Source organism: Paramacrobiotus metropolitanus, unplaced genomic scaffold (genome assembly GCF_019649055.1).
Source record: "Paramacrobiotus metropolitanus isolate TYO unplaced genomic scaffold, Prichtersi_v1.0 Parri_scaffold0000018, whole genome shotgun sequence".
NCBI classification, from domain to species: Eukaryota; Metazoa; Tardigrada; class Eutardigrada; order Parachela; family Macrobiotidae; genus Paramacrobiotus; species Paramacrobiotus metropolitanus.
Genome location: NW_026570238.1, coordinates 724,856 through 748,231, shown reverse-complemented (window position 1 = coordinate 748,231; position 23,376 = coordinate 724,856). Strand labels below are relative to the sequence as shown.

Sequence of the window (23,376 nt, the reverse complement as noted above, 5' to 3'; positions counted from 1 at the left end):
AATCCGTTACGAGGGTTTGGGAAAGGGTCTCCCCATTACATGCCAACTGCACTTCGTGCGGTAAACATAACCACAGCTCATCGTGTTTGGGGAAATTTCATTTCCTGTAGTGAAGTGCGTACTACTGGCTTTTATACATTTAAAATTCGTGCCTTCTTGGCTTTTAGGGCCATCCAAAAGCGAAAAAACTTTATGATGGAATAGTAAAGCATTGAAAGTTTTATTGGTTTACTTTAGTGGTCAGTCCATCAATTACGCAGCCATTTCCTGCACGCCTCAACATCTGCTGTGGGAAAGCTGTGATTGTGGTTTCAGCTTGCTCTTGGACGCCCATTTGACTGTGGTTCTGTGGGATTTACAATTTTACATGCAGGTTTATTCGTAATCCCATAATAATTTCGTCACTTCCTACCATGTGGCGGAACCTGCGCAAACTCCCGTCTGCAACGGTAAGCCTTCCAAAGCTGTACTTGTGTGACTGAACTGTGGCGCGATTCCATCGCATGACCATTATGTGAATTAGGCGAGCTCTTCGTGGACGAGTTACCGTGCAGTTAATGGGGAGCTACTACCCGTATCGCGAAGTTCTCAGCGCAACTTTTGTTTAACATTGCAAAAGAGGCAGCAGAAACTGGATCCCGCTTGCGATACAAACCCGCCCAAGTATGTTTCACTGAACGTTTCTGACGGTTCTACCAGGTTGTTTGGGTGAATTGTGTGTTGTTTGTTTTAGATCAAGCAATGCGTTTGCAAAAATTCTCGGATCCACATTGTTAGTTATCGCGGTGCCTGTTGGTTATGCACTGTACGATCCCAAATTTCGCTCGACGCTCGAAGGATATCTGCCGTTTACAAAGCCATTTTTTAACGCCGTGACTGGGAATTCTGCCCCTTCTACAGATAAGTCTAAAGCTGCCAGTCCGTCGCTTCCCTCCATTGTGCGACCCAAAGAGCCTGAAAAGAAGAAGCCTGTGGAAATCCCTAAGAAAAAGGATGAGGAGATCAAAGTAGAAAAACCAACACCGAAACCATCCGCTCCCTTAGGTATTTATCGATTCTGTGTGGTGTCTTTAACTCAGTACTGAAAGCGTGTCTTTACAGATACGGTATTGACACAACTTGACAGAACCGAATCTGATTTTCAGTGTGTAATGTGTGGTTATGTTGATAGCTGGTGCCGCTGCTGCCACAGCAGCCGCTGCGTTGACTCCCAATAAAAGTGACACAGAAAAGGAAAATAAGGAATTGCGCAAAGAAATTTCCGCAGCCAATACAAAAATCGCTGATCTGGAAAACAAAGTTAAAACTTTAGAGGTAAAGGATGTCGTGATGTTGTGTGCGAATACTGTTGTACTGGTCTAGGTTTGAGTTGTTTCTAACGGGAACTTGTGATGATTTTTACCATAGGAATATCGTGCTTCTTCGGAAAAAGCTGCGGAAACCCCTATTATATCCGATTTGATAGCATTTTTAGGAGGTCGGAAATTAACTGATGATGAGAAGAAGCTTGTGGATACAGTTGTCGCCAATACCACGGAACGCTTGGAACAGGAATTTGATGCTTATGTAAATGTTGTTTGCCGTTTTTCTGTTTGCATGAACTAGCGAAATTCCGCTTATGCTCATTATATTGCAATCTGATCGAAATTTTTTGGGTATGACCGTATGTAGATTGAAGAACTGGAAGACGAACAGGAGTGGGAGTTGCAGCTGCAGTTGAAACGACAGATTGCCGCTCATGCCGATGCTATTGGGGAAGCCTTAAAGCGTCAGGAAGGTGAACTTGAGCAACACTTCCAGGTCAGACTTGAGAGACGGCTGGAAGAAGAGCGACAGCGGTTTAATTTACAAGTGGCTGGTGCGCTGGGAAGGATTAAAGGCATTGAGGAAGCACTTTCGAGTAAGACATTGTCCCTTATCGCTGATACCTTGCATACTTCTATCTGAATCGAATTTGCAGGACGAGCAAAAAGTGATAAAGCTGCACACAAAGCTCAATATCTGTGGCATACATCCCATGCATTTTACGATGCGGTTAAATACGGAAATACTGCTGGGAAAAGCTACGAAGAGCGCATGGTCCCTCTATCGAGATTTGTTAGCCTCGCTAAAGTTTTCAGTGACTCTCATCCGTTCGTATTGAGCATTTTGAGAGTGAGTTGCAGTTTATACATTGGGCATCCGCAGTTTTGGTATGGTTTTTTTTGGCTGATAGTGCATTTTTGCACTTACAGGCTGTTCCTGAAGAGGCTTTAGTACGTGGCGTGTACACCGAAGATGGTCTGCGTGAACGGTTTAGCCGGTTACGGAATGCCGCCCGGAAAGTGGCCCTGATTGATGAAAACCACAGCAGTCTTTATCAATATTTCCTTTCTTATCTGCAATCTGTTTTGGTTAATGAAACCTGTTACGATTTATCTTCGCAAAAAGAATTCGATTCAACCCAGTTGGACACTTTTCGCATATTGGGAACGGCTCGCAAATGTATGCAGCGGGGGGATGTGGAAACAGCCGTCAGGTTTATTGGTCAGTTGAAAGGCGAGCCGAGGAAAGTTGCGCAGGACTGGCTCAAAGAAGCACGTTTATATTTGGAAACGCAGCAGATAGCCAAATTGCTGCTAGCACACGCATCGGCCGTGGGATTGTCCACTGTGCCCATGGATGGCAGGAAATAGATGTGTTATTATGATCCAGTTTTCGTTGTGTATTGTGGTCGTTCCAGTGGAATATCTTAACGCTGACTTAACGTGAAATTTAATGGCATTTGCTTTCGTTTTGGTATTTATTATTTCTGGCTTGATTGAATGATTGCTGCGGTGTGTGATTAAACGAAGACAAGGATTTAAAATTCCTAGTGTCCATTACAAAACTGTTAGAATGATTTAAGTACGTTAAAGTACCAGTGCACTGATTTGTGGAACCATCCAAATTCCGTTTTCAAAACTATCAATCGTATTGCGAATTTCAGTGTGAGTAGGAATAAGCCGGTACAGAATTCGGTCAATTCATCCAGGAGTACATTTCCAGCATGGAATTTGCGACCGCACTTAATACTCGTACAAAGATTGTACAGTGTCGTAAAATATAAAATTAATAGTAAATACGGTCTGCGTGAACGTCTGCGTGTACACACAACAAGGCAGTCGCCCCTGAATATGGTGGCACAATTTTCTGGGGTCCAAAGGCCGGAAAAAGGGCTTTGTACAAGTACTTGTACCAATCAGTCAGTTACTGTACTGTATCAGTTTTGTATCTGACCCAGTAAATATCTATATAAATAGATTGTTAGTAAGTAGTAAGTACCGGACCATACTAAATACGGCATCGCTGTACTGTACTCGAAGTACAATAAATCAAGAGTCTGGTCTATCTGGGGCTCCCAACTTCACTGGCTGAGGATACGCCGGCAGCGCATCGGTATGCGTTCTGGTTTTCTTTTTGAATCGGTCTATCATCTGCTTTTCTAAAGATTTATAGGGACCTTCCACCGGATCGTGCTTTTCCCCGTTATTGCTGACATTAGCGACGCCAGGCTTTGCCTGGGCGACAGACGAAGAATTGCGGACGCCCTCTTTCTCTTCTTCGAACTGGATTTGGGTATAAGTAGTTTTTGTGACCTCTCCAGTAGTGTTGCTTTTCGCGAGCAAATCCTTCAGTTTTTGGTTGTGGAAATCGGAATCGAATAGTTGGTCAACCTGGCGGTCGCGAAATAACTCCGAGCTGACCGTTTCAATTCGGGATGCCGGCAAAATAAAAGCGTCCCGATCATTGGATACACCGTTTACCTGAAGATTATCGTCATCGGACATTTGCGAAATTTTTTTCGCCTGTGCATCCATTAAGGTGTCTGGATCAGCTACAACCCGTGGCAGCGTCTCCGCCGCCGGGCCTTTACTGAAGGCTGTATCGCTGGCGATTTGGTCGATTTCCTTATTGCACTGCTTCCTGGCTTCCGGTGGGAGCAAATGTCCTAGCTGCTCGATCAACTGCATGAACGTGAAATTGCCCAGAGTACCGTAAGACAGATCATTCTTGTGGGCGTCGTACAGTTCCCGGATGGTGCTCAACACCGATGTCTCCAGCGGCTGCGAGCTGCTCTCCGGGATGACATTTGTTTCGCCGGGTTTTGAGCTGGTTATGAGATCGGCTGGCGCCCATTGACCATGATGTTCCTGATGCAGATGACCGCCTAATGCATTTTTTGCAATTTCCAATAGATCGTCCTCGTAAATGGCTGCGGTTACAGCATCGTACAAGTTCAGTTTGGTATCGGTGATTCCGTCGAACGTAGGGAGTGTTTCCGGTGTTGTGTCTGCATCCGGATCGTCATCTTTTGCCCAAAACCGAATAAAGTGGTCAAACAAAACGACCTAAAGGAAGATAGCTTAACATTTAATAGACTAACTGCGGCGCTACCTGTACTTGTGGTTTACTAGTGGCCTAGACAAATGATATTCAACTGTACAACGGACTTCGGAAATTAATTATCGCCAGACTGGACCGGTTGCGCAATCGGCTGCATCCGCTAGCGTCAAATCATTTTCGAAGTCCATCGTACAATAATTATACATTTTAAAAAAATGTATATTGAGAAATAAATACCTGTGCATGGTTTCTCGATCTTAAAACAGTTCGGGAGGTATCTTCCAAATTAGGATTTTTAATTTTCCTGCTGGGGTTAACATGGATGATTCGTCGATCTTTTCTGCACTTGAGCTGCAGCCCTTCGGGGCCCTGATAAATAACATCGAAATTCCTTGTGTTGTTGCTATGTGTCACATTCGTGTCCCAGTTGAAATGACTGATGTCGGTTGCTTTTGCAACCAATCGCTCTCGACCAGCAAAAATCTCGGCGAAATCCTCTTCCCGTAACCTTTGTGCGTAATCAATATACGAGGAGATCTCTTGACCTTTTGCATTTCGATCGCGCAAGTAGATAATTGTCACTAAACGCCCATTAAGATTCGCCTCTTCGCGGCGTGCTAATTCTAGCAGAAAAACATCGCGATCCGTGTGGAGATATTTTGCGCCGGATTTGTGCTCTTCTATTTTTTTTACCATTGCTTGCTCCGTTTTCTTGCTGGCAAACTGTTCGCGTGTGACCTTTTCGGCGTTATTGTGAAAGCCAAGTTCCTTAATCGTCCGCGCAATACCGCGATCCTCCAAGTAGTACATGTCCGTTTCATTAATCTGACTGTTCAGGAAGTCTTCGTAGTTGGGAAACTTTTTTACGATATGCTCGATTCGCATCATGTTGACACCGCGTTTTTCATCGGGGTCAGTCTGCATATCTGCTTCTGAGTTGACAGTTTTACGTCGTTCAGTATTCGTGCTGGGCGTAAGCGAATTCGCCATCGCTAATCCTTCGGAGTATAGATGATCGGTTACTATTATTTCCTGGGAAGCTACATTAAAAACCTAGATTTCAGCAGGTGGCAATGCGGAATCGGAAACTGAACCGCATTAGATCCAAAATACAGTAGCGCACTGCTGCGTACCACCTATCAGGATGCACTTCTACATTTATTGCCAAGTTTCAATGGTTCCAAACGGAAACACGTTTTCAGGAGTGGTGCGGATACAAATCAAACAACCTAACTAAATATTAAACTACTGACCAGTAAAACTAAAGTCCGAAGTACTGACCAGTAAAACTAAATCTCAAAAAATGCGCTCACAATACAAACAGAAAGTGGTGCAGTAAAATCAAATGTATGTACATATAAAACCCAAAATCATACTGAAAAACAGATCAAAGGCGTGAATCACTTAACCACCGGACAGCGCAAACACAGTAAATTACAATAAGCCTATCAAATCAAAGACACATTAATGATTAGATGATGGTTTCACTGGAATGGGGAGAATTACCCTGAAACGTTCGTGGCGAAACTTTGGACTGCTGGGGTGAGGCCTCCGCAGACCGGTGCAACCCGTCGCCTATATCCATCATCGAGTCATTAGGCGTCTCCGATCTCCATGAGTTTTCATTCTCCGGAACTTCGGTGACGGAATCTCCGCCGCGATCTTTAGATCCAGACGGAACCATTGTTTCTTTACGTGACATAAAGGATTTTCGACGTTTCTCTCGCACAGAACCGCTGGAATGCGAGATTTTACGGCTTGGCTTCTCTTTCTCATCTTCTGCTGCGCTGACACCAATCGGCGGCACTTCCTCTAACTCGTCCGGATCTTGTTTACCGGTTTCTAAGCGGTTTTTTATGGCGCTAGCCAGGAGCACCACTGATGCCAGGAAACGATATTCACCTTCGTCCAAGATGTCGGTAACAAGACCCAAAGATTCGTCGAAGTATCCCTGGTAAGCTAAGATATACAGAATATCCAGAAAGTCCAACAAAAACCGTTCGTCCAAAATTGTTTTGGGCTGAACCACTTGACTCATCCTGCAAAATCAAAAAATAAATTTTCACAAGCCAGGTGCTATGTCGAAATAAATCTCAAAAATCAAAATTATCATTTCCAAAGCCTTCTCACTACACTGCAGACTCATGATGCCGACAGTGCCTAGCTGAAAAGACATTCCAATGATAATACGCGAGCTAAACGCAAGCCGTGAAACGAGAACGTTAAGTACCTGTTCTTATCTTTTCCAACCGAAAAAGACTTGAAATTAAGTTTATCAAAAGGTCTGGGTTCCTTGCGGATAGTTAGTTCCAAATCAGCACGGACGGCGCTGGCCGCGCTTACAGGCAGGAGCAACCGACCCATAATGATAGCACTTTTTTGGCATGCCCGTGAGTAATACGCTAAATCCAGCGCGACAGTCCTCAGCAGAACGCAGAATACCGTCCATTTTCTTGTGCGCGTCAAACTTTCCACCGGAGGATGGCTTTCCATGACCACGCGGCGCTCTTCATCTGTCTCGCTGCGACCTCGTCCGCCCGCACTGCCTTTCAAAATGTTCACCGTAAATTCGGCCGGATCATGATACAGGCTGAGATTAGCTAGGGACGGTATGGTATAGCTCTCGGTTTTATATTGGCCTTCGTTGTCAACAATCATCAAATTGTACACCACAATCAATAAGGCATCCAGTCCTGGTCGAATGGTGATGCCATACTGCCGGGATTTCATGGTGTCCTGGAAATGGCGCCATATCAAACAAAACACGAACTGGTGGACAAACTTGATTAAGTGCTCATCGTATGTTCGATAACAGCGGAGGAGCTGGTAATAGAAGCGTTCCAGAAGCGCCTGTTCTTCGGCCGACTGCTCCGAGAAGAGAAATTCCATCAGATTGCCCAACAGCTTTTCATCCGAATGAAAGGAAGATCCCTGTCTGATTAACGAATCTACAGACAACTGCTCCACGTCCCTCACGAAATCCAGGGTTACTTTGAGGGATTTGTGGGAATCCATTTTCGTCTGATTTCCAGAGCGATCACTCATGTTTAATCCTTTCAGAACTAGTAAAATCTAAACCCGCCTGACTAATTAATTATTTGGGCCCAGCTTCAAGCAAATGGAAGCGTGACAAAGGGTGCACAGGCAGCACAAGAATCCAAAATTCATGTAATGAGTCAGAATCCCACTTTCTCCGCATTAGCCGTCTGTGTTCTCCAACACATGTTGCCTTTCCGAACAGCATATATTATTCAGACTATCAAATTTTTATCCAAATGAACCAAACTTACAGCAAGTAGTGCAAAGTACTTGACTTCAAAGAATACCGTGATGAAAAGTTTCCATGTTCTAACCAAAAGCCCTTCCAGAATCCAGATTTTAGCTAAGAAGGAATGCTGGATCGACTACGCTTATACACATCAGACTGCCGCCTGATAGACGGGGGTGCTCAGTTCCGGTTTATCTTACTGTCCCCTCCACGAGTCCCCGATCAAAACTGCAGCAAAATGTGTCACAGCGACAACACGAACTTTATCTCGAATTTGCGCTTGTTGTGGTTTTTACACAGCAGAGAATTTTTCGTGCAGTTTATTATTTTATGTATATTTGGAAGAGTTCTGTGCGATTTTTGAAATCATTGATCACCGTTCTCGATGATTTATTTTCACGAAAGTATAAACTGATCTACGTGAGCCTGAAACCGGGTGCTGTATTATCGCAAAAATGGGGTTGATGAGGATTCTGAAGAAGCTTAAACAAAACGAGAAGGAGGTTCGCATTTTATTACTGTAAGTCGCTTGCCAGCATGCCATAATTAGGAAAGCGCTTTCTACGTATCTGTTGAATTTTCCACTTTTTCGTTTCATTTAATTTCTCGTGAAATAGAACATTGATTGCTAGGGGCTTCGACAATGCTGGCAAGACGACTATCATGTCTAAGTTTTGTGGAAAGGACGTTAACATCATTGCGCCAACCCTTGGATTCAATATCGAAACTTTGGAATTTCGAGGGTAGTATTCGAATTGTTTTCTTTTCACATTTATGCTTTTTAACTGGTTTTTATTTGCCATTTAGCTACAAGCTGACTTTTTGGGATGTTGGTGGACAGAAGAGTTTGCGTTCGTTCTGGCGAAACTATTTCGAGAATACGGATGCTCTGATTTGGGTTATTGATAGTGCTGATCGACTTCGACTGGAAGATTGTAAAAGGGAATTGCATTCCCTACTACTGGAAGAGGTAGGATGGTTCTTTATCTCACTAATGATAAGTTAAACAGTCATTTGGTTGTTAACTTAAAATTCTGTCTTTGGTGTACTGTAAGTAACTATTGTAGTAAATACAGAATTGTTTTTATTTATAATTTTGCAGGTTTATATTTAATATTATTACATACACTGCATACTGGTAGATCTTACAATTAGGGAGTTTCGAAAAACGAAGTTACGACTCCAAAGTTTCGAAGTACAATAAAAAAACCCAGTTTTGATAAAGAACACCCATGTGTTTTTGTTTTTTGTAAAGCATATTTTTCGACACTCAGGTAATCTTTAAAGTTGATTGATACAGACGAACATGTATGCGTTAAGTCCAAAAGGTCGACTTTTTAATCTGTTTGATTTGGATTCTCAGCGAAATTTTACTTACCTTGAAATATGAATCTTCATTAGTCTTTAACTACCTCACGGTATTACTGTCCTGGTATTATTTATTGTTGTGAATGGCTTTGTAAGCGCATTAAATTCCGTGTCTGCAGCACGACTGCAGGATCCTTGGAGTATTGATTGTACTCGTAGTTATTGTTTTGCAGAGGCTAGCCGGCGCCACCCTGTTGGTTTTCGCCAATAAGCAGGATCTGTCTAATGCTCTTCCCTCTCCGGCGATTGCAGAGGTTGGTAGACCGACCGCAGACCTCTTCTGTGGTTTTTGGTAGCGGTGCCGCCCTTCGATGCTCAAGACGGGCCTTTAAATGGACACTTGACCCGGCACTCCATGTAACTTCGTGTTTCTGTAACTAGATGCTTGACCTGAAGAACATTAAGACACATAATTGGATGATACTGCCGTGTTGCGCCATGTCGGGGGAGAATCTCTTAGCCGGAATGGAATGGTTAACCAAAGATGTTGCGTCACGGATTTTTACGCTTGAATGAGTGCGTGGACGGGACGGGCTGTGCTAGAGTGACGTCGTTATCGTCATCCCATAATTTTCTGCTAGGCCTGATGCACGACTGGAAATTATATAAGGCATTATCCAACGAGTGGCGATGGTGCCGGCGGTGATGATGAATTCGACTGAATGCCTCATTTGTCTTTCAGTTGCGGGACCATTTATCACTGGGATAAACTTGCTTCCGCATGCTTATCGATGGTAGAGACAACTGCGGAACCAGTGAAAAAAGTGGATGTTTTAGTAATTAAAATTAACATTCAGAGACTGTCGAGTACACATCGACGCAGTCTCAGCGTCTCCTTTCTGGCACGTCCAGATCAATAAAGTCTGAAATGGTATGATGATCGGGTATAATTAAGTTGGCAGTATATGTTACGTTGCCGTTATCAAAGTGCCGTTTGCTTATTGATTTGCCCATTCTTTTGGGATTCATCAGTTTCAGTTTTGTGTGTATCGATTTTATTCTCTCTTCCTGTCTCCCACTCTGACTCCGTCATCCGTTCGTTCTTGGAGCGACGGTCGCGACTGTCGAGCCGGCGACGATATAATATACAGTACAGTGTATCGTTCAAACTTTCTATTGACAACCATCACGTATTAATGGTTATTCAACAGTGGATCACATTATTCACATAATATACATACATTATCTGGCAGGCTACAGTACAAAAACAAAAGGGAAAAAACACCACAGACTCACACAGAGACCATTATATAACCGATTCCCTGTTTGGTTTCTCAAGAGTAGGCAAATTTGAAACAGTCAGCTCTGAAAAGTCACTTCCACTCGTGGGACTCTCACTTCCGGCGCATATATGCATCTCGATCTCAGCCAAGCGATGCTCCACTTCCCACTGCTGTTGACTTAGCTTAATACTCATACTAGCGTTCTCCGTCTCGAGCTGCACTAGGCGCTCGCGCAGCCGGCGTATTTCCGCTATTAACTCTTCGGTCGTTGAGGGAGTTACTTGACAATGATGTCCGTCATCGGCTATTAATGTTAATGCCCCCGGTGTCGTGGATCGGCTCACGGTATGCGAGCTGGTAACATTAACCGGTCGCCGGTTGGGAACGGTTAGGTGTTGCTGGAATGCAGTAGTGGTCACTGCGGCCACCGGCGCGGTGGACATGGGAACGGAAGGAAGGGGACTAAAGGAGGCCGTCATGGAATGGGGCGGTTGGGGAGAGTGGTAGCCGGTGCCGGTACGACTGGAAGACATGGGCAGCGCGGAAGGAACAATCAGCACAGCAGCGGTCTCTTTGGACCGGTCGGGCAACTGCAGCAGGGGGGCCTTGGTGGAAGCCGGTAGTGAGAGCGTGGTGGCGGAAGGGTCGGATGCGACGTGGGCGGGGCCCTGCTCATGGGGCAGGGAAGGCGTGTGGTCCATGAAGCTCTGTCCAGGAAGTCCTGCGGGCATTGAAGGCATGCGAATGATGGTGGCCCGGTCGATGCGCGGTGAATGGGTCACACCGGGCTCCACCAGGCCGGGAGTACTTTGACTCCGATTCATCGAGGCTGCAGTGCAAACAGAATAATTAAACAACGGATGCAAGGGTCGCAGGAAAACATTGTCCGCAAGTATCTGCAAGCCACACTTTCCTCCGTTGTCGACTAGAGCAGTTTGTCAACGGGTAATGCTAGAGCACTGCATGTACGCCGGATTTTGTCAATCACCATTAAACAAATTAAAACCCCGTATTTAATTTCACCTGCTTTATGGAAGTGCCCTGAAATGCTGATAACGTATCCAGATAAATGTTTTTCGGCAGCTGCCTTTAATACAACAGTAGATTCCTCAGTAAAGTATCAAGAGAACTCGTAGTACGTGAGTTTGAGCAGTATATATACCGATGTTTACGAGCATCTGCCATAAGCAAAAATTTTTTCTGTGACAAACTTTGAAGTTCAGTACTCGTAATCTAATTAATTTCTATTCAGAAAAAGTCAGGTGCGATTTGCGGTTCCGACAATATTGTTTGAGTTTATTTAAGAACATATATAAACCACAACCATCTACAAATAATTTTGTTATTTCCGATTTTTTTCTGATTGCCGAAGCGGTGAAGCCTAACCGCAACAACGTAATTTTCACTCACCTTTTTCCAGTGGACTTTTCTCGTACTTGCGCAAACGCTTTTGAGCAATGGCTTCCAATCTGACCCGCGCAGCGGGATACTCTTGTAATACGTCCCACATATCCTGTTTACTAAGGCAGAAAAGGTCTGAGTAGCCGACGGAACGCACACTTGCTGTCCTCCGGTTACCCAAAGTACCCATATTAAGTACTGAGATCTCTCCGAAGTAACTTCCGGCTTTCAGTGTGGCTAATACAGTTCGCCCATTGTCAGCCACCACTTGCAGTTTTCCACGAGCCACAATGTACATGTCTTTGCCAACTTCACCTACAAAAATGCACCATATCAGTAGCCAATATTTTAACTGCCGTAAACGTTGTTCTTATTTGTGGGGCTTCTAGTTAATAACCGACATATATTTTTCCTGTATTTGGTAGATTGACACATATGTATAGATTAAAATTTTATACTGAATATGTGTTATATAGGACCACGTTAACTAAACCAATTACGTAAGCCTAGCAAGAAAAGATATATTATTTTAAAAGATGCCATGGGCCCATGGGTGTGTTTTTTTAACCAACCTTTGCGACAAATGTAATCACCGGGAGAGAAAAGCACAGGACGCAATCGCAGTACCAGTTCACAGAGGAAACCAGCCTCGGTGTTCTGAAAAATTTCCACTCGCTTCAGCGTATCCAGGTGTACATGAATGGCTATTTCCGCTTTGAGTTTATCCGGCAGACATGCCATGACGGACTTTTCTTCGTCAGACGACTTTTTGGTCATCCACAGATAATCGAACCATTTAATGACCTTTTTCTGTAGATGGTCCGGCACGCGTCGTAGATTCATGTATGTCTTCACATTATCCAGCTTTGCTGCGACACAAAAACAAATGATGTTGGAAATTGATTACGTGGATTCCTGCGGCTTCGTTTATGTTAGATTATCCTCCATTGACAGGATTAGCCGTACTAGAGCATATAAACCAATGCTATTGCTTAAGCAAACGCAAGCGGAAATTTACTACCAGACGCAGGGATATAGGAACAAGTGTAAAGGATGCGGGGACGTGCGTAAGGTTCATTAAGAAATTTAGCGGGATGCTCTACAGATCATGATCTGCAATTCACCGCTTAACAGAGTTAACAGACTCGGAACCCGATACCCGCGCCGTTCCATTTGTTCCAGCTACAGTAACTTTAGATCTGCTTTCTAGTTTATCATGCCGTACGCATCCATAAGTTATACGGCGTAAGAAAAATTATAAAGTCAAAAACATCGTACTGTTTTCCCAGCTACAAAAACCATTTACAAAACTTCCTTCGTTCCAACAATATGTACAATTTTAGTGAAATGTGCAGCATGCCTGCAACTCATGGGATTTTGCAGTTAAAAAACGGTATGTAATATTAATTTTCGAAGTATAATAAATTGTAATAACAGCCAATTGCAAAAAAGCAATTGTTTGTTGTATTGTCTGATTGCCAACACATTTACAAAAAGCCTGTAAAGACATTGCTCGCACCGAATCTACAATACCATATTTTGCCCATATGCTGCAACGTTTTGAGCTCTGATATATATATGTACACTGCATCCGCATATATGTGACGGCCTGCCGCATTGTGCATGGGTGTGCAAAATATCAGCGATATTTGCATAATCCGCACACGAACGGGATGGTTGATATCAGCTGGGTAATAGCGAAATAGTAATTACTCTTCCCTGTTTACCGTGCGGATCCGGTCATCCGTTATGGCATCGTGTGCGTGCCTCAAAATGAATGTGGTTTTGACGAAATGTTTTCTTGACCTGACAAGAGATTTTTATGTTCAGTGCTAACCATTGCGTGATGTGTGAAAGTAGACTACGTTTTCTGCATGCAGTCTTTTAAGATTGTTAAGACAAAAAGTATCCTTTCCTACGTTAGCGTGGTCGAAAGGAGCATACGACGACAATTCTTTTGAAGATTGATAAGATCCATTTACAATCAGCCCTGTCATGGGAATTAATAAGCAAATAATTTTACAAATTTTCATTTTGACAGGATGCTGAGTTATTGCCGGGAAGTTTGTAAATGTTGCGCTGATAAATCCACAAATAACCGTCATTTTACTACGAATATGACATTTTCATAAAGTTCACATCTACATCGGCGAAAACCTCGACGGTCTGGGTAATATGTAATCTGACGTGAAAATAAATCATCCGCGCATGGATAGTACAACTTTATTGTGCTTACGCATCGCTACTTGCACTATGGTAATGATATTTCGATGAGCAGTTAGCATTAAATATTTAGCAAGACATCACCAGAAAACTCTTAGACCGATTTTCATTGCCTCTGTTGCGTAATTACCATACAGCCTGCAAATAATGCATTATAAACTCTTTTTGAAATCCAGTAGTTTGTTAAAACCTTTCCGTAATATATTTTGCAGCTTGATGTTCACTATGCTGATAACAGAGGCTATCGATTAGTTATGTACAATGTATATGTGCTGCATCATATAATCGGATTCACTATGCACACAGGTATAACAAGCCCTTTTCAGTGTGCGTTGCTCTTGAACATAAATGTTGAAGTGTTCCTTTCGCGATTGCTGCAGCGTGGCAAAACATACAAATGCGACTGATTCTGTTTTACCTTGAAATTCCTTTCGCGCAGCAGCAACATTAGCCACAATATTCGCTATGTGGCCCAGCACGGTAGCAAACAAGAGCAGGCCGCATATTAGCTCCAATATGACAAATATGTGTTCGACTCTGGATTCCGGTCGGGGAATATCACCCACATTCGTTAAGAACAGTGTTGACCAGTACAGAGCGTACAGGTACAGCCGCACTGTATCCAGCTGGTCTTCCGGTTTGGACCAATTAGCACGAAAGTCACAGAACCGGCACGAGGAGAGCAAATAATAAATGCATGCATTCCAGTGGAACAACGCCAACAGGTAATGAATCAACACCACACTACGGAAAACATTGGGATAATTGGTATGTCGTTCCGTGCGGTCCAGAAAGCCCCAGAATCGATAAATTTTCACCAATCGAAAACTACGCAGTGCTGAATTAAACCCCAATGACAAATATAAAATATCCAGCGGTAAGAGGCAGAGACAATCCACATAAAATAATGTCGTGTTCATGTAATGCATTCGTAATTTCGTTGGTTCGGTTTGTAATACGCCATCTTCCAGATAACCGGTACGAAAATTAAAAGCAATATCGCACAGGTACAGTATATCAGCAAAGTAATCCAAAGGCATCCATAAATGAACATTTGAGCTATTAATTTCTTGAAAGGAAAACCGGTAGACGATGACCCATAAATTGTACAAAAAGGCGATACTGACAACACAGGACCTAAAAATATAATTATGACAATGGTATACTTCGTACAGTACATACAGCGTTAATGCTGTAATATTGGCTTTGGTGGACCAAAAATTGCATCTTCCGTAGGCCGCAATAATTAGCTGCCTACGTGTAACAAACTGGAATTCTTTCGCGGTTATGTTTGCGAGATTGTTATATAGGTTACTTGTCAACTGTCAGCGATTTATCCTAAGTGATCCTGACAGGTGTCACACTATCGCCAATCGTTCCCACACTATGACGTATGTAATAACCATGTCCGCGATACGGTGATAACAGTCAATCTAGTATCAATAATCTACGCATATCCGCTCACCAATAATAAGCCAAGCGGCCGGAAGGATCGAATACAAACGTCCAGCGGCATCCTTAATTATAAGAAAGAAATGGTCAACAGAGAAAATTCATTGTATGTTCACTTATAACACATGCTTAGGTAAACATTATGAATTGTACTTATTATTTGGGTGTGCAACTTTTCTTCATGCTTTCATCTGTATTCATTTTTTCCACGCATTTCTACCATAATTATGCAAATGGATTCAGTTATTTTTTACTTACTCAAGCGTACTTGTAATTACCACGCAATATAGGGCAGATGAAAAAGCACAAAATCTACATAAAGTGCAGTACAAAAATGCAGCTGTAACAGTACCTGTCCTGCGATCAGCTGAGGACAGGGAACCGGCAATTTCTTGTGCATCCAGGGTTTGGAGAAAGCGCTTCTTTTGGCCAACGGAATGTCGCTTATCATGCTGGGAGCCAGCGGGACTACGGCTGCGTGATAGGCGACCGGCTCGTCCTGTCAAGTCCTGACTAAAGGGATCATTAGGACTGCAGCTCGTACTGGCAGCAAAGTGGCGTCGATTTCTCCGTCCCCCACCACCACGCAATCGATTCAGCTGGGTTTGGAACCAATTCCGGGCGCCCGATGACTTACGCAAGTATATTGCTTCGCTGGGGCGTTTGTTAGTGAATCCAGTTGAGCCACTTGGTGCGGTCATGATAGTGTGTGATTTGTGATCGCTGCTATTGCTTAGCTGATCCATAATGTAAGGTACTTAGTCGTAATATATCCCGCCACTCTCTAGCTATGTACCTCCGTACTACGCCAGCCAGCAAACAGTACAGGAAGGACCTGGGCCGGGGCGCCGCCTCAACAGCAGAGTATGGCTAGTTAACAGAGGCCGAGCTACAACCGCCGCGGTTGTTGTACAGGCACAGATGACATTTAAACTTGTTCCCGGCAAACTCTCCACTCACCCGACAATGTCTGCAGTCGTACCACAACGCCGAGGAGATTGGAAAGTGTCCACACAGGCCAATGTACCGGCATACGCAGACGCTCATGATGTTTTGTCTGGATCGGCATTCATAAGAGCAGCTCAACTTGCAGCGGATTGCAACTCTGTTTAACACATCCTCTACATATCCCAGTTTACTATGCGCTGGACACCGCGTGCAAATCTGTATCCACAACGTTAAATACCATTTCCGATTGCGTGATCGGTGGTTTAATCAACTGCAATAAAAGTTGAATAAATATCAATATAAGCTCGTAAAAATGGGAAATATTCTGGCTATTTGTGTATTACCCAGGGTGAATGATATGGATCGGCTGTGTGGCCCTTAACCGTAGGGTGTTCCCTATTCGGCTTTCGGGTAGATTGTAATGCGACGGCTCTATGTGCTCTAAAATTGTATTTTACGCAATAACTTTATACCGTTAAGCGGATATTTCTTTGAGCAGGTTTAAATCATAAAAAGGATCAGCCCTCCTGCTGTGTGACAAATTAAATGCGCTTTTACTCTTACAGATTGCCACCTGCATTCAATGCTCCATAGTCCATACCAAAACCGCGTGCTACTCGTAGAGTATTCTACAGAATGGATGAATATTTCTGCGCATTCATTGTGCATTAGAGCGCAGTTAAAGGCTGCATTTTACAGAGCATACGGTACATAAAGTTTATTAATTAACTACTGCGAAAAACGTTTTAGCACGGCAAAACTAGCGAATGCTGATTGGTGCATGTGCCTGATGACTTAGAAATTAACAGCTTACGTAAAAGCGACAGTAATAATACAAATATATTGGTCGAGTTTCATGTGGAAGCAACAAAACGTTTACAGTAAGATAAAACCTGAAGGCTTAATTTTATGAATATTGTTTGGTATCAAAGGCAAAAACCTCCAAAACGTTCTTCGCACGTACAAGTACATCTTTGTTCGCGTAATCATTCCGTTATGGTTCTGATACTGCTTACTAATACCATTTTCAGACCTGGTTTAGAATGGGCATAGTGTATATCGTACATAAAAAGGGCGTGTAGTGTGGATGATATTAGTGCCTATTAAGCGTATTGTTACTGTTCTGCTTCTTGGATGACAAGTAAGGCACGCGAATCCCTCCCTTGTGTATATGAGACCGTCGGAGCAAGAAATCTTTCAGGAAGTTCGCACTTGTTTGAAAAAGACGCGCCTGAAGAACTCAGTAGCATGCTTTTATTAAAAACGACTCATCCGGTGAGGAGGGGTGATGATCATAAACAACGGCGAACGCGACACCTACTTCCTATCCGTAGCATGAAATTCGTGTGAGTAGATTACATGAAATGATTATTACATTTAATCATCTATAGATTGCAGCGGACAATGGGTAACCCGGGCTGCAATGGATGCGCTGCGGTCCAGAACCAATACAAAATTAGCATACACATACAGTATCTTTAGCTCTGTAACTCTGTTAGATATTACAGTACTAGTAATTACGCCACAGCTAACCATCGTCACTTCAAAAACAACTGTAAAAAAATCCTAGCAGTACATACTTCGACTTTTGTTAACAATTGACCACTTGCACTAGAGATTTTGAACAATTGATCACCCACGTTTTCCAATCTCCTTAGAGCACAACAATTACACCCGCATGAAAGTGATGCGGAAAAACTATGCTGATTTGGTCGTGTTTCCGTATATTTCCAATTAAACTTTGCGCAAATTCGAGTGTTGCTATTATGTAGTTAGTTGGTCGTCTCTAAATCGCATCCCAGGTATGCGCTCAGATACGGACGCTTCATCGCTTGCGCACATTTTAACAGCACTTTGCAGAACGTCCAATTTTCCAACGGAGCTGGCGCGAAATCCGATCGACTTCGACCATTGAATTTCTAGCCAACTGGGCTTTTAATTGAAGGAGAAAAATATAATAGCATAGATTTTTTAAAAGTCGTTAGTTTCAGAAATCGTGCAGAATAAACGAATCCAGAATGCGCACGTTCGCATTCTGACCGCATCACTTTCGTGTGGGACAGAAACAATTGCTTTACATAGTCCTCACTTTGCATTTGACTGGTACACCTCAACGTGAAAATTACTTTTTTGAGAAAATGACGGATTTCACGCGTTTAGTTATAGAAACAGCTAGTCGCAGTTTTAATAAAGTGCGTTTTGGAAATGACTCTGAATTTTTAATAGACAAATATCGTTTTCTTGTGCGAAATTTGCGAAATTAGCATATGACACGTACTAACAGCTGTAGAGCCGTCGGATATACTGTACTCGTAGTACTCGCTGCATAGCTGATGTGAAAGAAAACACAGCGTGAAAGAATGAGTGCAATAACGGATTCTTTTTAGCTCAAAAAATTTTAATTTCTAAAAACATTTTTGGAGGTGACTTTGCGAACAAGGTTTATATTTACGTGGGGATGTGACAGTGATGTGATGTTTGCTGCAGACAAACTATCAAAAGATAACTTTTGCGCGAGAGCGGGAAAAATTCAGTAACCTTTCAGCATAGTAGTTTCGCGCATTGTCATCCTGGTGCTGTGACTGCTGTCCATATCAAGTAGCGTCAGCTACTTATCTTCGAATCCATTTGGGATACATCTCGCTTTAAAAAGTAATCGGAGATGATCGCTGCTTGCAGTAACGATACGTGCTTAAAACATTATTTAAATTTGCATTTAGGAAGTTAGTGTGGTGTTAGCTTGCTGGTTTTGGTCGTTTTCAAGCGATATGCCTCCTGCATTAATAGGTTTTTCGGTTTAACTACGCGCCTATACCTTTATATCATGTGCAAGCCGCAAATCATTTAATGGTGCAAAAAAATGATGACACGTTTATTTATTACGATAATAAACAACAGAGTATAAAAAATGTGCCACACAGACAGAATGTATGTACAAGGCAACGAAGATATTAGCGCTTATTAAGAATTTTTTTAGTTTTTCTATAGGTATTGTATAAAATATGACGAGATACAAGCCTTAATTTCGACGAGCATATGAAAAATGAAGTATTTAGCACATGACTTACTAACCATAAACAATAAAATTATAGGAGTTTTGCTCGTATTTTTTGTCTTTATGAATTGTAAGCGGTACAGTGCAGCTACTAATTATGTACACTGGCCATTCCTTTCATATTGTGCGTGAACGAAGTGCACAACTGCATATAGATACAGATACTTCGATAGAAGTATTATAAAAGCGACGGAAGTTACAGTGCAACTGGTACGTGAAATGATTTCTTCATAATTTCGTTGGATCTCAAGAGTTTATTTCGCATACTTTCGGGATGGATAGCTTGACAGATGGAATCATTTTTGACAAGAAAACTCGATTAATGAGGAGCCGAATAGGATGGGATAGTGCATACTACATGCTAACTCTAGTCACATATGCAAGAGCCCGAAGCCTACATGATTTCGATAAATAAGTCGTCTAAATTATGGAAAAGTAACCAGTTTTAAAAGGGACATACGCAATCCAATTGATCCCTTGAGGTCTGTGAGTACGGTATTAATATTCTGTACAAACCGACAGGAAACAAAAATGATACGAATAAAGAGATGCAAAACATTTAGTGCGTCATTATTTATGGTGGCCGTTAAAAAATCTTGTATGTTGGTTGTGTGTGATAAACAGCCACAGTATTAAAAAAATTCTGTAGGTACCCACACTCATCGCCCTTTTCACTGGCCACTTGTCACCAATTAATGTATTTATTAATTGTTGTGATATATATACTTGACAACATCGATTCATCAAAGCAAACACAAATTACAAGTGCCGGCATTACAAACAAATAATACTACAATAGTTTGTTTGATCGAGTATGTAATGGTAAGGACGTAGTCATATCTGTATTATTGTTCTATTTGTAGTTCTGCCCACGTGGTCGTTGGCCGTAGAACGAAAAAGGGGGAACGAAAGCCTCGACGTTATTTTCTTAATGCTAATGCCAAATTAATTTTATTTAACACAAAGACACGTTTTAGTAAAATCATAAAATGTGTCAATAGTAGTATAATATTCCAACCAAATAATACGCGAAACTAAATATCCGACTAAAGTTCAAAATGCTCAGCGCTAACAGATGTAATTACTGTAGTTTTTATCGTTGATTTATGGCTAGAAACAATCCATTCCACTATGTCTGTGGCTGTACGATCGAGTAGTGGTCTTACAAGTTTTAGTCATTATTACAACTGTTCGGGATGTGCGGTATATGTAATGCTTTAACGTGCCAAGTTGCTGTTCTCTTAAAATATAACTCTAAAACTATTTTCTGAGCAAACGCTTACTGTAGTTCCGTCAAAAACAAATGTACAGTACCAATTGTAGCAGTTCAACTGGTCAACACGTTTTGCCATCGTATGATAGATATTGCACGCAAACGCTTATTCACGTACTTTTAGTCCTTAAAATACAATACCAGTGTAATGCGAGTCGCACATAAAACTTAACCTAAACTGTTACATTTTATTTTTTGCCCTTGCCTATGGTGCTAAAATTGTTGTACATACTGTAATAAAATTTGGCAAAGAACATATAGGCACAACATTGTTTTAGACATAAAACCATACTGCAAATTTTCAAATGGAATATTTCCATAGAGTTAACCCAGTGTTGACAAAAAAAAACTTAGGGTATTTCAATATGTATTAAATATTCTATTAGGACTACTATCGTCATAATTATATGCCCAAAAACCGAAAAACAAGCCACGCCTGTCAAGTTTTTCGCCCTTTGAGGTTAGAGAGACTGAAAGTTACCGTATTAACATTTGGTTTGCAAAACGTCGCAAACCCGTTTAAATCGGCAGCGGCGTCTATCAATAATTTCCTGTTGGTTAGATAAAACATTTGGATCAACATCGTAATGGGATACCAGTAATAGTTCTTCCTGCGACCTAATATAACCAGCATAGCCGCAATCGATAATAACAAATGCTATTAATACCACAGCAATCATAACACACCATCCTGCCGCGCATATAAGCGCAGCGTACATATCTAACGGTGACATTTTCGATTGGCTATCTGCTCAAACCGCAGTGCATTAAACCCGTAAAAAACGGTTGTTTGTTGCGTACTTTCAAATTACTGTACAGTTGTTATTTTGCTGCTCACCTGTGTGCTTTCCCGTGCCCGCGTTCCGCGTTATGTAACAGTAAAGGTTTACGAGGACGAGGGTGAATGACGCTATCAGTATGAATATTATGCAATCCTTACAAATAGTGTCTTATCGCAAATATTCCCTGCATCGTTGATGGACAATATTATATGTCCCATGTTTTGGCGCATCCGCTTAATTTTCACGGCGGACAGACATTTAGAATCCGTAGTAATTAAGTTAACTAACGAAACACTGGATATTTTCCATTCATTTGTAGGCATAATAGAATAATCAACGATCAAATAGAAGGGAATGCAATTTCATGTTACTGGACCAGAATGCGATCGAACAAGCCGGCAGGGATCATTTTGGAAGCGTGCTACAAGGAAAATTCAGACTGGAACGAAAAGGAATATACATAGAACATATACTGTACAATACACTGTCTGCACAGCTTGCTCGGACGCCGCCGGAGCACACATATATGCAGTATATTCCCGATGAGCTGCCCGGTAACTAACTTGTCCCAACAAGCTACTCAATAAGTATTCACGCACTACATTTTTGTACACCCAGGGATATGTGCGGCTGTTAGAGAGGAAAGTAACGGCTACGGCAGTTTGTTCTCCAGTGTCTGCGTTTGCTCCAGGAAAACCAATCCCGTCCGCTGAATATGGCAATGCACATCTGCGCTCCGGCGCTTTACATGTGCGCCGGATGAGGCGGAAATCATCATCAACCCCGTCTTAAAGTCTGATGAAGTACAGGCAGAAAATGGATGGTTGGCAATTAGAATCGGTATGCACATGTATATACGATCCACCTCCAAGGCACTGAATATCTAAAAAGAATTGAATTGTTTTCGTCGTGGATAATTTCCATGAGCGGGGGCATGTTGGACTTCAAAGAACGTAGTGGTTGCAAATTAAACATTATTATGCACGACAAGTGCAATGCTGATTTATTTGAAAAGCACTTGCGCTATAAATGTTAAACGATGGATGCAGAGTGCAGATCTGTATTAGTCAATGCCATCATTTGCCTGGATTACCGGATCTTTACTATACACAGTTGTTATATAATTGTACAGTATCTGCTAGGATGCAGACTATTAGCATTATTATTAAGGTTATTATTCTTTGTACTGATATCGAGCTTGGTATCGAGCTTGGGCTGCGTATAATTCCCATATTTTCTTACAAACGTTTAGTTAATATGCAGTACATTTCTTGTGTTTCAAGTGAGCGGACTACGTTAAGTGTGGAATTCCTACCCACACTTGTGATGCTTACACTTTGTATATCCATATACGATATATAAATAGAATAGTCTATAAGATTATGCATATCCGTACATTTGCGTTGATTATAAACGGTTTTGTATATATTAAGCAGGTAACAGACTATAGTAATGGAAAACTTTTGCGGAAAAAGTAACGAGGAAATAAAAAAACATTCAGCATTGTACTTGCGGCTTTTATACAGCGTCGGAGACAGTACCCGTTTGTGAAAACAACCCGATCGAAAGCGCGGTACGAATATTACAATATAGGATTTCTGGGACAGTTCCTATATTGCGCATATTGATTAGAAACTTTGACGTAAATATACATACATTGTACGGTACTTCTACTCGATAAAAAAGCGAAAACATCCAGAGTAAAAGTTTCTGGCTAAAATGAAGTGAACATGCTTGATCCACTATCCAGTCTGTAAAGTAGGATACTGAAAGTGGAAGGACACAAAAGATACAAAACTGTTTCTGTGTAGCATGTTATTATTAAATCATCTGACGTTATTTCTGTCTCGAACTCCAACTACGATCAGGCCTGTTGCAAAAATCGATGAACTTTTTATGCAGCCATCCCTATTGATTAGTGTTGTAACAAACAAACAAGCAAACTGTTCATTTGCACATGCATGTGTACTGCATCCAGCAAACCCTTAACCCCATACAAATTTGCGTAAAACAATATT

The 23,376-nt window shown here is 42.0% G+C and overlaps 5 protein-coding genes across 5 annotated transcripts; 2 read left to right on the top strand and 3 right to left on the bottom strand.

The window, feature by feature from the left end:
- The first annotated feature begins 161 nt into the window (after positions 1–161).
- LOC129585870 (MICOS complex subunit MIC60-like) lies at positions 162–2,911 on the top strand. The gene is made up of 8 exons (XM_055478759.1): positions 162–449; positions 524–663; positions 734–1,044; positions 1,172–1,314; positions 1,408–1,566; positions 1,672–1,900; positions 1,961–2,154; positions 2,235–2,911. The coding sequence occupies exons 1-8, from the start codon at positions 414–416 to the stop codon at positions 2,673–2,675; spliced, it is 1,653 nt and encodes a 550-aa protein (XP_055334734.1). The 5' UTR covers positions 162–413; the 3' UTR covers positions 2,676–2,911.
- Positions 2,891–5,382, bottom strand: LOC129585869 (uncharacterized). Its single transcript, XM_055478758.1, has 2 exons — positions 4,603–5,382; positions 2,891–4,370 (listed from the first exon to the last, which is right to left on the bottom strand). The coding sequence occupies exons 1-2, from the start codon at positions 5,353–5,355 to the stop codon at positions 3,354–3,356; spliced, it is 1,770 nt and encodes a 589-aa protein (XP_055334733.1). The 5' UTR covers positions 5,356–5,382; the 3' UTR covers positions 2,891–3,353.
- Positions 5,383–5,520: 138 nt separating this feature from the next.
- On the bottom strand, positions 5,521–7,721 carry LOC129585872 (hyccin 2-like). The gene is made up of 2 exons (XM_055478762.1): positions 6,596–7,721; positions 5,521–6,404 (listed from the first exon to the last, which is right to left on the bottom strand). Exons 1-2 carry the CDS (start codon positions 7,408–7,410, stop codon positions 5,837–5,839), a joined length of 1,383 nt encoding a protein of 460 aa, XP_055334737.1. The 5' UTR covers positions 7,411–7,721; the 3' UTR covers positions 5,521–5,836.
- A 202-nt stretch (positions 7,722–7,923) lies between these two features.
- LOC129585874 (ADP-ribosylation factor-like protein 2) lies at positions 7,924–10,070 on the top strand. The gene is made up of 5 exons (XM_055478763.1): positions 7,924–8,153; positions 8,266–8,376; positions 8,441–8,603; positions 9,175–9,255; positions 9,383–10,070. The coding sequence occupies exons 1-5, from the start codon at positions 8,089–8,091 to the stop codon at positions 9,515–9,517; spliced, it is 555 nt and encodes a 184-aa protein (XP_055334738.1). The 5' UTR covers positions 7,924–8,088; the 3' UTR covers positions 9,518–10,070.
- On the bottom strand, positions 9,290–23,079 carry LOC129585867 (cyclic nucleotide-gated cation channel alpha-3-like). Its single transcript, XM_055478752.1, has 9 exons — positions 23,015–23,079; positions 21,415–22,241; positions 16,261–16,519; positions 15,653–16,189; positions 15,314–15,365; positions 14,267–14,985; positions 12,198–12,494; positions 11,635–11,940; positions 9,290–11,053 (listed from the first exon to the last, which is right to left on the bottom strand). Exons 4-9 carry the CDS (start codon positions 16,044–16,046, stop codon positions 10,248–10,250), a joined length of 2,574 nt encoding a protein of 857 aa, XP_055334727.1. The 5' UTR covers positions 16,047–16,189; positions 16,261–16,519; positions 21,415–22,241; positions 23,015–23,079; the 3' UTR covers positions 9,290–10,247.
- Positions 23,080–23,376: the final 297 nt, after the last annotated feature.

What these genes read in the sequence shown, in the direction of transcription:
- LOC129585870 (XM_055478759.1), top strand. Translation starts at nt 414, where the DNA reads ATGTGGCGGAACCTGCGCAAACTCCCGTCTGCAACG. An exon ending in GAAACCATCCGCTCCCTTAG is followed by an intron (nt 1,045 to 1,171) that starts GTATTTATCGAT and finishes TTATGTTGATAG; the next exon opens with CTGGTGCCGCTGCTGCCACA. An exon ending in CATTGAGGAAGCACTTTCGA is followed by an intron (nt 1,901 to 1,960) that starts GTAAGACATTGT and finishes TCGAATTTGCAG; the next exon opens with GACGAGCAAAAAGTGATAAA.
- LOC129585869 (XM_055478758.1), bottom strand. Translation starts at nt 5,355, where the DNA reads ATGGCGAATTCGCTTACGCCCAGCACGAATACTGAACGACGTAAAACT. An exon ending in GATCGAGAAACCATGCACAG is followed by an intron (nt 4,371 to 4,602) that starts GTATTTATTTCT and finishes ATCTTCCTTTAG; the next exon opens with GTCGTTTTGTTTGACCACTT.
- LOC129585874 (XM_055478763.1), top strand. Translation starts at nt 8,089, where the DNA reads ATGGGGTTGATGAGGATTCTGAAGAAGCTTAAACAAAACGAGAAGGAG. An exon ending in ATTCCCTACTACTGGAAGAG is followed by an intron (nt 8,604 to 9,174) that starts GTAGGATGGTTC and finishes ATTGTTTTGCAG; the next exon opens with AGGCTAGCCGGCGCCACCCT. An exon ending in CCTCTCCGGCGATTGCAGAG is followed by an intron (nt 9,256 to 9,382) that starts GTTGGTAGACCG and finishes TTCTGTAACTAG; the next exon opens with ATGCTTGACCTGAAGAACAT.
- LOC129585872 (XM_055478762.1), bottom strand. Translation starts at nt 7,410, where the DNA reads ATGAGTGATCGCTCTGGAAATCAGACGAAAATGGATTCCCACAAATCC. An exon ending in GTTGGAAAAGATAAGAACAG is followed by an intron (nt 6,405 to 6,595) that starts GTACTTAACGTT and finishes TTGATTTTGCAG; the next exon opens with GATGAGTCAAGTGGTTCAGC.
- LOC129585867 (XM_055478752.1), bottom strand. Translation starts at nt 16,046, where the DNA reads ATGGATCAGCTAAGCAATAGCAGCGATCACAAATCACACACTATCATG. An exon ending in CTCAGCTGATCGCAGGACAG is followed by an intron (nt 15,366 to 15,652) that starts GTACTGTTACAG and finishes CTTATAATTAAG; the next exon opens with GATGCCGCTGGACGTTTGTA. An exon ending in GGCCGCTTGGCTTATTATTG is followed by an intron (nt 14,986 to 15,313) that starts GTGAGCGGATAT and finishes TTATATTTTTAG; the next exon opens with GTCCTGTGTTGTCAGTATCG.